Source organism: Zalophus californianus, chromosome 5, assembly GCF_009762305.2.
Source record: "Zalophus californianus isolate mZalCal1 chromosome 5, mZalCal1.pri.v2, whole genome shotgun sequence".
NCBI classification, from domain to species: Eukaryota; Metazoa; Chordata; class Mammalia; order Carnivora; family Otariidae; genus Zalophus; species Zalophus californianus.
Genome location: NC_045599.1, coordinates 87062499 through 87077541, shown reverse-complemented (window position 1 = coordinate 87077541; position 15043 = coordinate 87062499). Strand labels below are relative to the sequence as shown.

Sequence of the window (15043 nt, the reverse complement as noted above, 5' to 3'; positions counted from 1 at the left end):
CTTTTCAAAATATGAAAGATGGAATATCCTTCCTCACCTTTTTATTTATTGGATACCTGTTACGAACCACATTTCAAATAAAATGTGAAAGTAGGTTACAATATTCAGGGAATCATTATTAATTAGTTCTTGAAAATCAATTTTCATACAGTATTTCCTTCCAAGACTACAAATTCTTCCAATTCATGATTAAGTTATGTAGACTACTTACTAAACATTTAATTGAAATAAATTACTTGTACTATACTTTCTGAACGTTTTAAAATTAAGCATGAGAGAAGAGGAAAAGAAGGCCTACTGTGTCAGGGAAAGTTGAGAACTTTGGCTACCATTACATCATCCTCTGCATTTTGTTCTAAAAGTGGATTTTGTGGTACGTCCATCAACCAACTCAAATGTAATTAGTGTCTCCTCTCTGTGTGGCACCTGTACTCTGAGCAGCTTTGCTTTCTCCAGTCCTGTTAAAGGAGGGGAGTTGTTACAAAGAATGTGGAAATAGTTAACTTTCTTTCCACCTCCCATTCTCCCCAGAAGAGGATAAAATCAGTTACTTCCTGGCCTGCAAAAAACAGTGTGGATTTTCCCCATGGCCACTCACCAAGGCTAGAGCTTTATCATGTCTGCTTTGTGGTACCCCTCTAGGGGGTGCTCCTCATGGCTTAGTCTATGTAAGCACTACTCCTTGGGGTTGTACAGAGCCAACTTGCACAAACATGTGCAGTCTCCCTGATGAGAAATCCCCCTTGTCTATTAAATATAGGAGTTCTTATGAACATCCCTATCTCTTAAAGGGGCAATGCTTCACACACTAGAAATTCCTCCCTATATTTTGATTTATTATGACTTCTCAAGCTTTGGCCTAAATATGATGTTTATGCATTTTCATTGGGGTATAATTTAGAGTTAAGTGCTTGTGTTCAGAACGTGACCTTGTATGTGAATGTCTGGGGCTGGCTGGAGAAAGGGGTGAATTTGCGGGGGGACCTGTTCTCAGGTGGGATAGAGGGAAGAGTAGTAGGTATGAGAATAATTAATGGAAATCTCACTAGTTTTCCACAATATAAGTTAAATTAGTGAAATATTTCATCTAGCTAATAAAAAGGATGCATTCTAACAGATATGTCCATTCATTCATCTATTCAATAAATAGTATGGAATGACTGTTATGTGCTGGGCATTTAGAAGTGAACCAGACATGGCCTCTGCACTCATGGGGTTTCTCTTGGTATAAGCAGACAGACAACAATTGACACACTGTGCTAAATGCTGTGGCAGAGGTAGTAAAAAATGACCTGAGAGCTCATAGAGAGGGCCAGTGAACTATTCTGGAGGCCGTGCAAGGTGGGAAAAGGGTTCCAGAGGTAGCTATATCTCAGCTCAGAGCTCAAGGAAGTATAGAAGTTTTCTAGTTGCAGAAAGCGTGGGGGCTGGGAGTGGGACTGGTGTGGAGGAGCAGGGACTGGAGACAAGGAAGATTGTTCTAAGAAAAAGGACGAATACTATAGTGAGAATTAGAGAGTACGGTGGGTGTAGTGATAGTCAGTCATTATTTCTGTCTAACCTGAGCCCGGTATTTGCTGAATCTGTAAAGAGTAAGATTTGGGTGGTGCCTGGGTGGCTCAGTTGGTTAAGTGTCTGCCTTCAGCTCAGGTCATGATCCCAGGGTCCTGGGATCGAGTTCTGCATCGGGCTCCCTACTCGGTGGGGAGCCTGCCTGTACTCTCTCTTTCAGTCTGACAAATAAATAAAATCTTTAAAAAAAGTTTAAAAGTAATAAGATTTGGGTCCTGCCCCAGATGAGACCAACAAAAATTATTAACAAAAACATCACCATAGATGTAATACATGTTATACTAAGGTTTATACAGCCAAAAGATTTATAAATTCTGTTGTCAGAAATGTCTCTAGAGTAGATATGTGGAACAAGAGCACAGAATGCAGGTGCCTTCCCCACCCCATCCCCATGAGTTCTGTTTGCCACAGCTTGGCCCTACAATTGGAACTTAATTGTGCCTCTTCCAGGCTCCTTCTGCTGAAAGGAATTTTGTTCCCAGTTGATTCGTTCATCAGAGTGTTACAGAGTTAGGTTTCTGGAACTCAAACGTTCAACTTTAAGTATTTTATCAGTTGAGCTACCACCCAGGCCATTTATGGTTGACTAGGATGATTAGTAACAGTGAACTTCTCAAGTTGCAAATGCAGTTTATAATCTACAGCTAAGATCGCAAGTGAAGACATTAGTGATCAAGCAAAGGAAAATGAAGTCTTGCAATCTTTTTCATTTAGGCATGACTACAGTAGATGTGTTTGGCCAATGCCTTCTGCAGGTTATTGTGGGAAAATTCTTAGCCTTCTCACTAAATTGTTGTTTCCATCAGCCACAGGACCTAGCTCCAGGCCTTGCTCATAGTAGACAGTGAATAAATATTCGTAGAATCAATACTAACTGCCAAGTGAATGGGTGCCAGAGAAATTTCAGACTGTGGACATGTGAGCAGCTCCTCTGCCTGTGTTCCTTCTCATGGGGGAACAGAGCACTGGACTGGGAAGGGATGCTCACTACAAGAACACTGGTTATCGATCCAGAGGGAAAGGCAGCCATACAGATGCTTCCCAAAGCAAAATGCAACAAGTAGAAAGGTTATTGCTGGTCTCGGGAATATATTCAGAGTTAGTACCTAGATAATATTGTAATAACACGATCTTTTTAGAAACTTATTTTGAAAAAAATCAAAGTGATTCAAATTCAGCAAAATACAGCATTTGTTTCATGAGGCAACACATAACAATTTCTACATAAAATTTAGCTGGAATTGAAAAAAAAAGTTGCCATGTACATATAGCCAAGGATTTATAGCTTGATATACTATATACTAATGCCTTCAATTTTTAGGAACAATGAAATATTGAATCATTGTAAGGGTTTTAGAGCTGTAGAAATAGGATAATTTTGTGTGATAGTTTTGGTTTTTATATTTAAACATACTTATTGCCCTATTTCTCCTCAGATTTAGCAAACTAATTTCCTTTTCATGCTCTATAAAATAATAAGAAAACAGTTAAGATGTTACCAGCATCTTAAGATTGTTTGCAAAGGCCTGGGGCCATGAAGTTTGCTGCTATGCAGCACAATTTCTCATCGTTCCCCTGTGAACTAGGCTAGAAGACTCGGGGCTAAAAACAAAATCTCTCCTAGGGTTTTTTAATCACAACAGGACCCAAAAAGCTACCCTGAGCTCTCGTTTGCACAGGTCCCTCAGTCACTGATGGGCCTAGCCGACATCTGCAGATCGGGGAAGGAAAAACAGTACGACAGGGAAGTGTTCCAGGCTGTGATTCTCTGACTTCCACCGGCCTTCTTCGGCCTAGATGGTGCCTTTTGCTGCCACTGTTGGCTGTGTGGGTGTGCATGCTCCTCTTCTGCACAGTTGGAACTGTTTTCCTTCTCATCGTCTTAAAATTTCAGGGTGAAGAAGCACAGGCAATGCCTATTTCTCTCCACGGATCTGCTTGAAAATATGACTTTTGTGCATTTGTTGCCATCACCTTAATTGCCGCAAATTGGATTGAGCACATCTCCAGCCTGGCAGTTAGTACCGGTGAGGCAGCTGAAGCGCTCTAATCTGATCATATCCTGAGGCCCTCAGACTTCCTGGCACGTACATTAGGAGCCCTACTGCTCCCCTCCCCCACCAATGACAGCTTTTTCTCAAATGGAGGTGCTATTAGATGACTGTAGGTTTTTGGGAGGAAGACACTGGTCTGACGACAATGTGTACTGAAGGATCAAATGACATAGGGTAAAAGCCCCAGAGAGGAGCCTCAGGAACCAAATATTAAGGGCTGCCAGTACATCACTCCACTGCTATGTATATTAAAGTGAATTCTGCTGCACCTTGTGTAAATCTATCAGTCCTACATAAGCGTCATTCACTGCCTTTTCACATTTTATTGACGGCATCTTAGTCTATATTGATGCTCTTTCTGAGAGGTCTCCAGAAGAGTGTTAAATTCATATGCTTAAAAAATAGTTTCAAAGATACTAGAGACACCTGTTAAATTTGAAAGCTAGGGAGACAGTGAGGGAGTTGTGCATGCTGGTCAAGGAGATGACGATGCAGGAGAAAGGGGAGGTCGAATCAAACTGTAGACCTGGGAATGGGCCTAAGGGAGCGCTGGCCCAATTCTCTTATACTGTAAATGAAAAGCCTGACTCAAAGATGTAATATAAATTGTCCAAGAGCACAGTGTTATATTCAGTCATTCATTTGATAAATATCTAGCAGCTGCTTGCTTTCTGTCTAGAACAGCTTCTAAAATGGAGACTAAGGTACTCATTTCTAATCCCACCCAAGTGCTCTGCTTTTGGATATCCCTTTACCCTTCCCTCTACCCTTTACCTGCTAACTTTTGATTTCTCACTTAAAATTCAGCTCAAAGATTCTATTCCTCCCTGAAGCCATTTCTGTCTTAGAAGACCCCCTGATTTTGTGCCCAAAGGACTGTGTTTATATCCCAATTATGGTATGTATCATCCCCACATGAAGACTTACACCAAATCTGTGGCCAACCTCTAGCAAATACAAAGTATCTTAGGATATGTCTTTTGTGTACTGATTCTTGTTTTTATTTCCTCTTTAGTTCCTTGTCCTCATTTATTTATTTTTTATCTTGTGATATTGTGGTTGCCTCTATAAACCCTAACACATTTTTGGGAGATGATGGTAGTATTGAAAAATAGTATTTGGGTCCATATCCCATTTTTACTTTCCCTCTTCTAGACTAGGAGCCTGTTGAAGATGAAGACACTGTGCTCTGGTTAGCATAGTGGTGAGAAGGGAATAAAGGTGGGTGGTGAAGCCAGAACACTATGATGAGGCCACACTAAGTTGTTTTGTTTGCCATGCTTAAAAGAACTGACTTTTAGGGAGTAGACTTTTGGGCTGACCTGATCAAATCAGTGCTTTAAACATAGAGGGATGGAAGATAGTGAAATGAATGCCAGTTAGAAGTCTGTGGCAATGGGAAAGAGAATGTGAAGGCTCCAAAGGGCACAAGCAGTGGGAAAGGGGAGAGAGAATGGATCTGAAGACTGCTCAGAGAGTTATGGGGAGGGGGCTGGGCAGAGTGAGAGGAAGAGGGAGAATTCAATGCTGACCAGCTCAGATGTTAAGTCAATTCAGAGGTAGGAGGAGAAAGCAAGATTGAGAGTGGAGGGAAGAATGCTGAGTTCATTTGAGGACATACTGATCTAGAGGCGCCTATGGGATGTGCAGGTGAATATGTCTAGCAGATTGTTGAAAATACAGTTTTCATCTCTGCTGAGACAGCAGTCAACAATGTGGTTGAAACCACATGAGGGTGTCCAATTTGCCTACAGAGAATGTAGGAAGAACTTTAGGAAAGGTGGACATTTAAAGGATGGAAAGAAGAAGAGGAACTCAGGAGAGAGATTAAGAAGGAGAAAACTAGGGGCGCCTGGATGGCTCAGTAGGTTAGGCATCTGCCTTCGGCTCGGGTCATGATCCCAGGGTCCTGAGATGGAGCCCACATAGGGCTCCCTGCTCAGTGGGGAGGGTGCTTCTCCGTCTGCCTCACCCCGCTTGTGCTCATGCTCTCTCTTTCTCCAATAAATAAATAAAATCTTTTTAAAAAAAGGAGAAAACTGAAAAGGTAGAATAAAACCCAAGGGAAAAAGAGATAACATCAATGGCTACATGAAAGATATGGAGAGGTTTAGCCAACAGTGTAAAATAGCACAGACCAGACTCTCCAAAAACATACAACCTCCAGCCTCAGTAGACCCTTAGTGTTCCTCAAAAATCCTTATTCTTGCCCTAGTCTGTTCTCACATTCCCACTTAGAAACTTCACCACTTCTTCCCTCAAGTGCCCTAGTCCATTGTCTCCCAGCCATTGTTAGGAGATAAATTTCTCTTCTACAACAATACTGTTAAAATCAAGCATAAGAAGTCTGAACTACTTAAATCTCTTACACTCTCCTCTCATCCAACACACTCCCATTCCCAGCCCTAAGCAAACACAGCTTTGTTTTCTGTAGCTATAGATTTGACCCTTCTGGAAATTCCATATAAATGGAGACATACAATATGTAGTCTTTCCTATTTGTTGGTTTTTACTTAGCATAATGTTTTTGAGGTTCATCCATATTGAAGGAACATCCCTTTTCATGGGTGAATGGAACTGTACATTTTGTTTCTTCATTTGCCAGTTTATGGACAGTTATTTTCTCTCCTGGAACACAGCCACTCTATGTGCAGGCATCCACCCAAGCCTGCTGTGCTGCCCCTGTGGAATTTGCAGGGTGAAGGGAAATGACACAAACTTGCTGATGCCCACGATGCTTGCCGTGCTGTGAGTAGTCAAGTCCTTCCTCTCTGACCCAGGAGTCTCATAAATTTTTCCAACACCCATGAAAGTGCAGCAGGCTAACTTAACTAGTTTGTTAGTAGAACAGAATTATATCCCAGCCCCAACAGTAAGTCCTCTCACTTTGTTCTTTTTTTACAACGTTGTTGTGACTACTCTAGGTCCTTTGAGCCTTCTATCTCTTGATTCTTTCTGCTTCTGAAGAAGAGAGAAACTTTTTCTATTTTAAACAAATCCTTTTATCTGACTCCAAATCTTATTCCCTCTGTGTTCCCTGGGATATTGTTCCAAATATAAGTCCCGCTCACACAGATTTTCTACCTCTCCAGCTTGTGGGCTCCTTCCTACCAGCAAATTAATATGTTCCCAGTGCGCCAGCTTAAAATACTTAATAAGCCTCCAATTATCCTGTGTCTCCTACTACTACCTCACCTTGATCCTTCCCTTTATAGCCCAGAATCTAGAAAGACTATAAATCTAGTCCAAATCAAAGTGTATGTTTTCTTCACATACAGTCAGATAAACTGCATAAAGAGAAGACGTATTTAAAATTTCAACGGCTGAAAAACAATTATATACATATTAATATTTAAGTTAAGCCAACACCCAAGTAAGACAAAATGTTACATTACTACTTTGAAGTTTTATTTTTAAGTATTAAGAGTGTTTGCAGCGTTTGCTTCCATAGCAGCAGCATGACATGGTAGAATACACATATGCTTTGGAGTCTGACACACTTGAGTCCAGTCTCATTTAATTATTGCTATAGACCCAATATAAACTGAGTGACGTAACAGTAGTGAATGGACCTCTCTGGTCCTGGTTATTTGGTCTATAAAATGTATATATCAAGGCCTACTTTGTACATGTGTTGCTGTCAGGATTAAATGAGATCATGGTTAGTAAAATGCCCGCCACTGCCAGGACCCCAACAGGCACTCAAAAATGGCCCTCATTATTGTGACTAATTATCCTTTTTTAGACAACCAGATTTTATAGATCTTCACTTTAAACAAGTACATCAATGACTAATTTTTGACACAAGTCTTTATAAATTAAGATGTATTCTAAGTTTGGTTAATCTCAATGCCAACCGTGGCACAACTCTTTGGAGACTGGGCAAGATAAAACCCTAAGTTCTGTTTCTGGAATTTTTTCTAATGACGATGTCCTGAAAATTCCATTTCCACCAATGGTGAGAGCCCTGAAATGCTGAAGTAGAGATGACTATAAGGACTGATATACTAGGACTCTGTCAGGTGATTAATAGGCTAAATGCATAGTCTCCAAACATCACCACTACTTCTCTTGCTTATTGACCACATGTAGTTTTTAAAAAGAATATTTTCAGTTTGAAAAACTGAAAAAAAAAAGTTTGTAGTCAAGCCTGACTTTATGACTTAATTTCTTCAGCTTATTCTCTTGAAAAAAAAATAGAACAATACCTTAAAACACTTGAAGAGTGATTGAACGGGGGTAAATATATAGCTTTGCATAGGACCAACAAATACATCATGGATTCTCCATAAATAAAATAAACAACAGTTTACTCTCTTGGAAATAATTTGAAAGGGACTAACTGGATTTAATAAGAAAGACAGTGAGGCCACATGAGGAAGCAGAGCTAGACCAGAAGATAGTCTGGCTGCCTGATTTGGGAAGATCATTTACCTTTCCTCATTCTCACTGCCATATCTGTAAAGTGGGGATAATGCTTTTTCATCCTCCTTACTCCAAAGGGTTGATATAAAAGAGGAAAACATACTAGTGTCTGGGAAAGGACTTTTAAAACTAAATATATTGTTTGTTTTTTTTTCCCCAGCAACAGTGGGGTAGACAAGCCTCCAGGAAACAACAATGAAAACAAGCTGAATACCATGTTTCTTAAAAATATATTTGAAAAAATATATATATATATTTGAAGACAACAGAGAGTTACCAAGGAAGTGAAGGCTTCAGGAGCCAAGATCTATGAGAGAAGAAAAACCCAGCAAAGCAAACCTAACATCGGATGCCTCTGCTTTCCCTTTAAAGGCATTTACTGATGCATTTACTGACTTGACATCAGTAGCTAACAGGCTGAGAAGATGAACAAAGCTTCTGGCCATCTCACAGGATGGAGGGAACAGAAGTTGGCATTTAGGGTCTATCAAGAAAGGGGGCCCTGGAACAATCTCCTGACTTAAATTGGAACCCTTAAAGAGCAAAAAACCCTATGAGTAAGAGTTAACAAGAAATAGATCTGCCTTCAGGAAGTCTAGCTTTGAGTCAACCCAAAATCTGATTGGAATAAAGTGATCTGCTCCTTACCTTTACTGCCTGCAAAAGAAAATCTGCTTTTTTTGGAAGGTTACAACATTTAAAGCCTCATACTCCAAAATCTTTTATACATAATGTTTGGCATTTGAACAAGCATAATCAGGCAAGCAAAAACCCAAGGAGAAAACAGAAAAAAGACAATTTAAAAATCCTTAATATATTTTGATACTCCACAATATATTCTGATACTGGAGTCAGACAAAAATCAGGAGAAAAAAATACCTCTTCAAAAATTTAATCAGATGAGTGTAAGGATACTGCTAAATTAGCTGCTTTCAAATATAATCATTTTCTGAAAAAAAAAATTGAAAACTTACCCTTACAGCAAACAACCTCACATTGTGTCCACTTAAAAAATGCAGTGAATTTCTAAGAATTAGGATGAGATTGAGAAGAATGAAACAGAAAACCTCTAGAGCTTTCTTTTTCCTATGATTATCATAACTTTGTAAAGGGCTTTTGGGGAGATTTTCTTGGACACAAAAAATCAATGACTTTATTCCAAAAATTTTAATCAACTGTCCTATGCAATTTACATGAAACAGCAGATTCCACTTGGATTTTTACTACGCTTAATTTTTTAAAAGCATCATGGCGTAGATTTTTTGCTAATAAAATACAACCATTTTGGGGCGCCTGGGTGGCTCAGTTGGTTAAGCGACTGCCTTCGGCTCAGGTCATGATCCTGGAGTCCCGGGATCGAGTCCCGCATCCGGCTCCCTGCTCAGCGGGGAGTCTACTTCTCCCTCTGGTGCTCTCTCTCTCACTCTCTCTCTCAAATAAATACATAAATAAAATCTTTAAAAAAAATCTTTAAAAAATAAATAAAATACAACCATTTTGACTATAATAGACTAACATAATTATTTCTTCATCAATTGCTCCATTAATTCATTCATTAGAAACTATTAACATCATTACTAGAACAGGAATGAATTTTGATCATCACAATCAAATGGATTTGGTTTTGACCTAAGTACAGGAAAAAGAGACCATATTACGATTTTTAATTCTCAAGAAAGAAAGCAATACATGGATAATAATGCAGGATATATTTTAGGCTTGATACTATTTTAAACATAACTATAGAATTAAGTAACCTAATGCAGAAACCAAGTTCATCTCAGATATGGCAACAGATATGTGGACAACAACATCTGAGGCGGGAAAGGTCTACGATCTAAGACTGCTAAGAGTTTCTAAGTGATTGAGTGCTTTACTGGCTATCTGCCATTCTTTAGAGGTCTTCCATTAAATCTGAATATTTCATCCATTTATCTCGGTAAATGAAATTTATCAACAATATTTAGTTTTTCATTTTTATCTAGAGCTGAATTAACTCTATCCCATCACATCAACCAGACTGCAAGATGAGAGAACCAGAATCTTTTCATGAAAAAGAGGTTGGAGAGGGACCAAAAGAGACTTGCTTCCAAAATAATTCAAACAAATGGAGGGAAGTAGGTAAATAGTAAGTGCTAATGGTAGATGATGGCTTTAGTGTGACATTCCTGTCCTGCAGTTATTTACAATTGAAGAACATGGTATTTCTCTTGGATAGACCATAATTAGCAGAGAAATATGTTAGTTCTCCTTAGAGAGACCTCGTGGCTCCAAAGGCAGTAGGATCTAACTAAATTGACTCTGTTAATGTGCCTAAAGAAGAAATATGTCTATGAAAGAGTTAGCTATAGAGGTGTGGAAAAAGAAGCCATTTCTGGCCAATTTTAGTAACATTCAAGTAAATTAGACCAGAAGAGTCTTCACTAAGCACAAGGGAACATGATGATCTTAGAACAAGATTATTTTTCTGGTGGATCAGTGTCTCAGCTTCCTTAGCAGCAGAGAATCACTTCAAATTTGTTCTGAGTTTCAGAGAGGTAAGCAAATCACTCTAGGTTAAGTATTTGCCCTTTAAGTCAGGATCTAGAACCATGAATCCAAACGACTATCAGCCAACTGCCACAAGAAGTATATGTCTTCAGGCTAATGATATTCACTTCCCAAAGTTGATTCATTTACTTGTAAAGTATGGATAGAGTTAAAATGTTATAATTTTTAAAGTCTTATAATTCACATAACTTGTTCTAAGAAAATTTCAATGTATATATGAGCAAAATCATGTATCTGTTGAAGATACATATGTAGCTCCAATCAAACTGGACCATTTTACTCCTTGCAATCTGAAGATCCAAATCTGCACTGGGGAACATTAAAAACAGACAGAACCTTTGAAAACCAACATGAATACCTTTTGAAGTTCTTGAAGCAGGCAGCAAACTGAACCAGGTAGAGTTGGGATGGGGAGGAAGGGTAGGAGTGCTCCTTTCCTGACAAATTCTAACCCTATCCCCTGCAGATCTCTTTCTCCTTGGCGTCCATCCATTATATTGTTTGCTCATTCGTTCAGCAAACATTTATTGAGAATTGACTGCGCTACAGGTACTCAGGCTTTATCAGCAGTTCCCTCAATCTTTCCCTTGTCTTCTCTCTGCACCCTACTTCCCTCTTAACCCATTCTTAATCAACAAGAACTCTGTATCAGTGAACAGCTTCTAACCATTTCTAATATGTACCTACTTAGTCACTTTGTCTTCTTCCAATTCCATTCTTTTTTGATTACCCCAATAAGCACAGCAAAGGGTTGTGCTTAAAACTTAAAGGCTGTGTCTCTTTTACATATTGTTTGCCTATATTATGCTCGATCAGATTTTCAGGCATACTCATCAAATATTTTCTCATGAAATAGTCTCATAAATGCTACCATTTAGTTTAAATTTAGAATGACTTTAGAAATCTGTTTTTATTGGGAAAGTAAATATTTGCAAAAGTAAACTGATATTACAGTGTTTCATTTTTTACTCACTAAGCAAGGCAAATTTTCACCTACCCACATCATAGCAAATAACACTCTCTCTCCATTCTGTACTCCTCTTATGATTTATTTTAGTAGAATTTATCAAGTGGCATGATGTGTCATTATGAAAATCATCAGGAGAAATTTCCCTTTGATACTTTTTGGTGCCTGGAAGCAAAACCTCTCTCTGGTTAGATTTCTAGGGCCAACTCACCTGTCAAACAGTTCTCCTCCCGTGACCAGTTCTAGGACCAGACTGATTTCTGTAGGGGTTTCAAATATCTCTTTAAGTTTTATCTGGGGAAAGATATTAAAAATAAATCATAAATTCCTTATTTTCAACTTTCTAGGAAAAAGCCAATGCTATGACTAAAATAACACTCTGTAATAGTAATACATTGGATCATTGTCAATAAAGGTACCACAATCTGGTAACAAGAAGTCATCTGTCACTCTCTGGTTGTTTTTATCAGTTTCCTCATTTCCTTAAAGGTCCTTTTGAGTTTTTATATTTTTTCTTTTGACAGTTGAAAGATACCTGCCTTAGAAACACTTCCTAAATTTTGCCAGAACATCACAATTTCTGAATTGCTCCAGAATTAAAAAACAAAAGCAGGCAAACAAAACTTCTTGAACCATTTGAAAGCATCATGGTTCCTAGTGATGCAAATGCCTCCTTCTCCTGAAAGCGAACTTGGAATTGGGATCTGAGGCAGAACGGGTCTAGGTTAAAGTCCGTCATGTCAATTTCATGTTGTGATTAATAAAAACATTTTCTTCTTCTTCTTCAAAAAAGTCTATCTGTACAGAAAGGATATCTCTCAACAGCGAAAAAGTTGCTGGTGGATAAAGGGATCCTCAGAAGAGTAGTGATGGCATTGATTTGATTGACTATGGGTTTACATCACATTCAGATAGTCCATCCAATTTTGGATATTTTCCTCAATATATCGGAGAATCTAGTGACCAGGGCTGATCTACATTTTGCTGTAGCTGTAAGTTCTGGAAAAGCCTCTCCTCTTCTCTTCATACTCTGTTGGCAAGGCCCTTCCAGTTCTCTCTCTAGAGTATAGATTTGAAGACTTGTGAAGACTGTGGAGCAGCCATTTAGGACCATGAAGGAAAAGCATGAGGGTGGAAGATGTCTAGGTCCTGAATGGCATCACTGAGGAGCTGAACCAATGCTAACAACTGTCTGCCTTCTGATTATAACATAAAGAAAATATTTGTACAGACTACCATATTCAAGTTTTCTGTTATTTATAGCTGCCTGCATTGCTAACCCATATGTTAAGTTTTAAGCACTTCGCTTGGAGCCTAACTAAGCACTGCAGGTTAGTCATCCTCCTGGACACCACAACTTTCTCAAAGAAATGAGTAAAATATTTTCTTTAAGTAGTTGGCTCAATTCAAGTTATGGCCTGGAAAATGATTTTGTTCTTTTCACTTCATTGGCTCAAGAAAGCTTTTGCCAGACCTTTCCCTCAGCGTCTTTGTCTGGACATAGCCTAGAGCAGAGATTCTGAGGACATTTTATTTTCCCCATTCAAGTACATCATTTATTTGAATCTTCACATTGTTTCTGAAGTAGATACTCTCTCAAAGGAGACTGAAATGACTTTGGAAAGCAATGCATTTTCTTCACAGGCTTTTTCAGCTATGGCATATTAATAAGATAGGCACACAAAAGGGAAAAGCCCGTGTTTTATTAGTGAAACAAAACTCTTCAATTTTTAGTTATCCTTTTATGCATGAAAACAAAGGTGGTATATATTATTGAAACTTGTTCCATTTTGAAACTCGTTCGAGTGGTATTATTTTTAAGATTTATTCAGCTAAAGAAATGAAAAATGTGATCACATGAGGACAGGAGGTAGACCACGGTGGCTACCTATTGGTGGTGGAAGTATCCCCTTCTCATTATCAGCACCGGCAGCAAAGAACAAAAATCCCAGTCTACAACTTTGAAGATTATTTGAAATAGTAGATTAAAAACCACTTACAATGTTTGGATGTGAGAGGCGAAGAAGAACTCCTATCTCAGTTCTTACAATTTTTTTGTCCACCTAGAAGGCAAAATGAAAGAGAGAAACTGAAAGAAACTCCCACCTTAGAAATGCCTTAACTGTAGCAGAGAATTGGAAACGGCAATAATCACCTGGGTGAATCAGGTAATTGGCAGAGAGGCTCATTCTTAAGCTTTTTTGGGTCTCTTTCCTACCACACCACCCCTTTTCAGTTGTATGTCTTTCTTCTCTGCTCAACATAAAGTAGAACTAGTTACAAATGTGGATCACAACTTGCCAAACCTCTTGCATGGCCCTATTTCAAAAATCACTGCTCTCACCACTAAGGCACAAGTTCATCTCAACCTGTCTCCTCCTCCTCTTCTTTTCTGTTACGAATTCCTGTCCCAAACCCACTGGAGTTGTCAATCACTTCACCTGCCTTTCTCACACAGAGGTGGGCACATAACCCAGCCGAATCAATCAGAATTCTCTTCCCGGGCCACGGTGATTGCATCAGGGATATCCACCAGACCCAAGTCGTCCCAGTCAGGGCCCTCCCCAGAACTTTTGCTCACATAATCAAGAAAGAGGTATTCTCTTTTTCTTGAAATTGTGAGAGCAAAAGAGGACAGAGTCTGCCACTACCAGTGACCATTTTTAATACTCTACTTGTATCAAATGAAAGATCTTTGAAAAAGAGAGGCATTGCTAGAACAGGCAGATGACACTGACAGAGCTCTTCCAAAGAGTTCTTGCCTCACGCTCTAATTCAGTTTCTGCAGATGCTTATGAAGAAAATGTGGACACAGATTATCTTTATTTTTTTAATTATTATTTTTATTATATTTCCTGCTTTACTGAGGTATAATTGGTACCCCCCCAAAACACACATAATTAATGTATATAATTTGGTGAGTTTGGGCATACGTATATGCTTGCATTATCATCATCACAAGGTAAATCAACATAACATTTAAAAGTTTCTTGTGTCCTTTTGTGTTGCGGGTGTGTGTGTGTGTGCGTGTGTGCGTGTTTGTGGTAAGAACACTTCAAATGACATCTACCCTCTTAACAAATATTTAAACACACAAGACTTTATTGTTAACTATAGGCATTATGTTGTACAACAGATCTCTGGCACTTACTCACACTGTATAACTGTAACTTTATACCCCTTGAACAACTCCCCATCTTCCCTCACTCATCCACTGGTAACCATGATTTTATTGTTTACTTCTATGAGTTGGACTATTTTAGATGTCTCATATAAGAGGAATCATGCAGTGGATACAAATTGTTTTTATTACAATCTTCTCTTCAGGTTAATAAGGATTTCCGCACTATTACAAAATAAATCTATTTTTCATTATTGCATAATGTTTTAAAAATTTTTAAGAAAAAAAAAGAACCTAAGCATTTCTTATTTAGGACTGTTAGCATTCAAAACGAATGTAACATTGTATGTCACC

At 38.7% G+C, this 15043-nt stretch overlaps 1 protein-coding gene across 2 annotated transcripts in view; it reads right to left on the bottom strand.

Moving 5' to 3' along the window:
- The window catches only part of CAMK4 (calcium/calmodulin dependent protein kinase IV), a 310888-nt gene that overhangs the window by 73741 nt on the left and 222104 nt on the right, over positions 1–15043 (bottom strand). For both annotated transcript variants that reach the window (XM_027606844.2, XM_027606843.2), the window contains 2 exons: positions 13569–13631; positions 11780–11862 (listed from right to left, as the gene is read on the bottom strand). In XM_027606844.2, coding sequence (XP_027462645.1) covers positions 11780–11862; positions 13569–13631 — 146 coding nt within the window. The remainder of the gene's footprint in view (positions 1–11779; positions 11863–13568; positions 13632–15043) is intronic.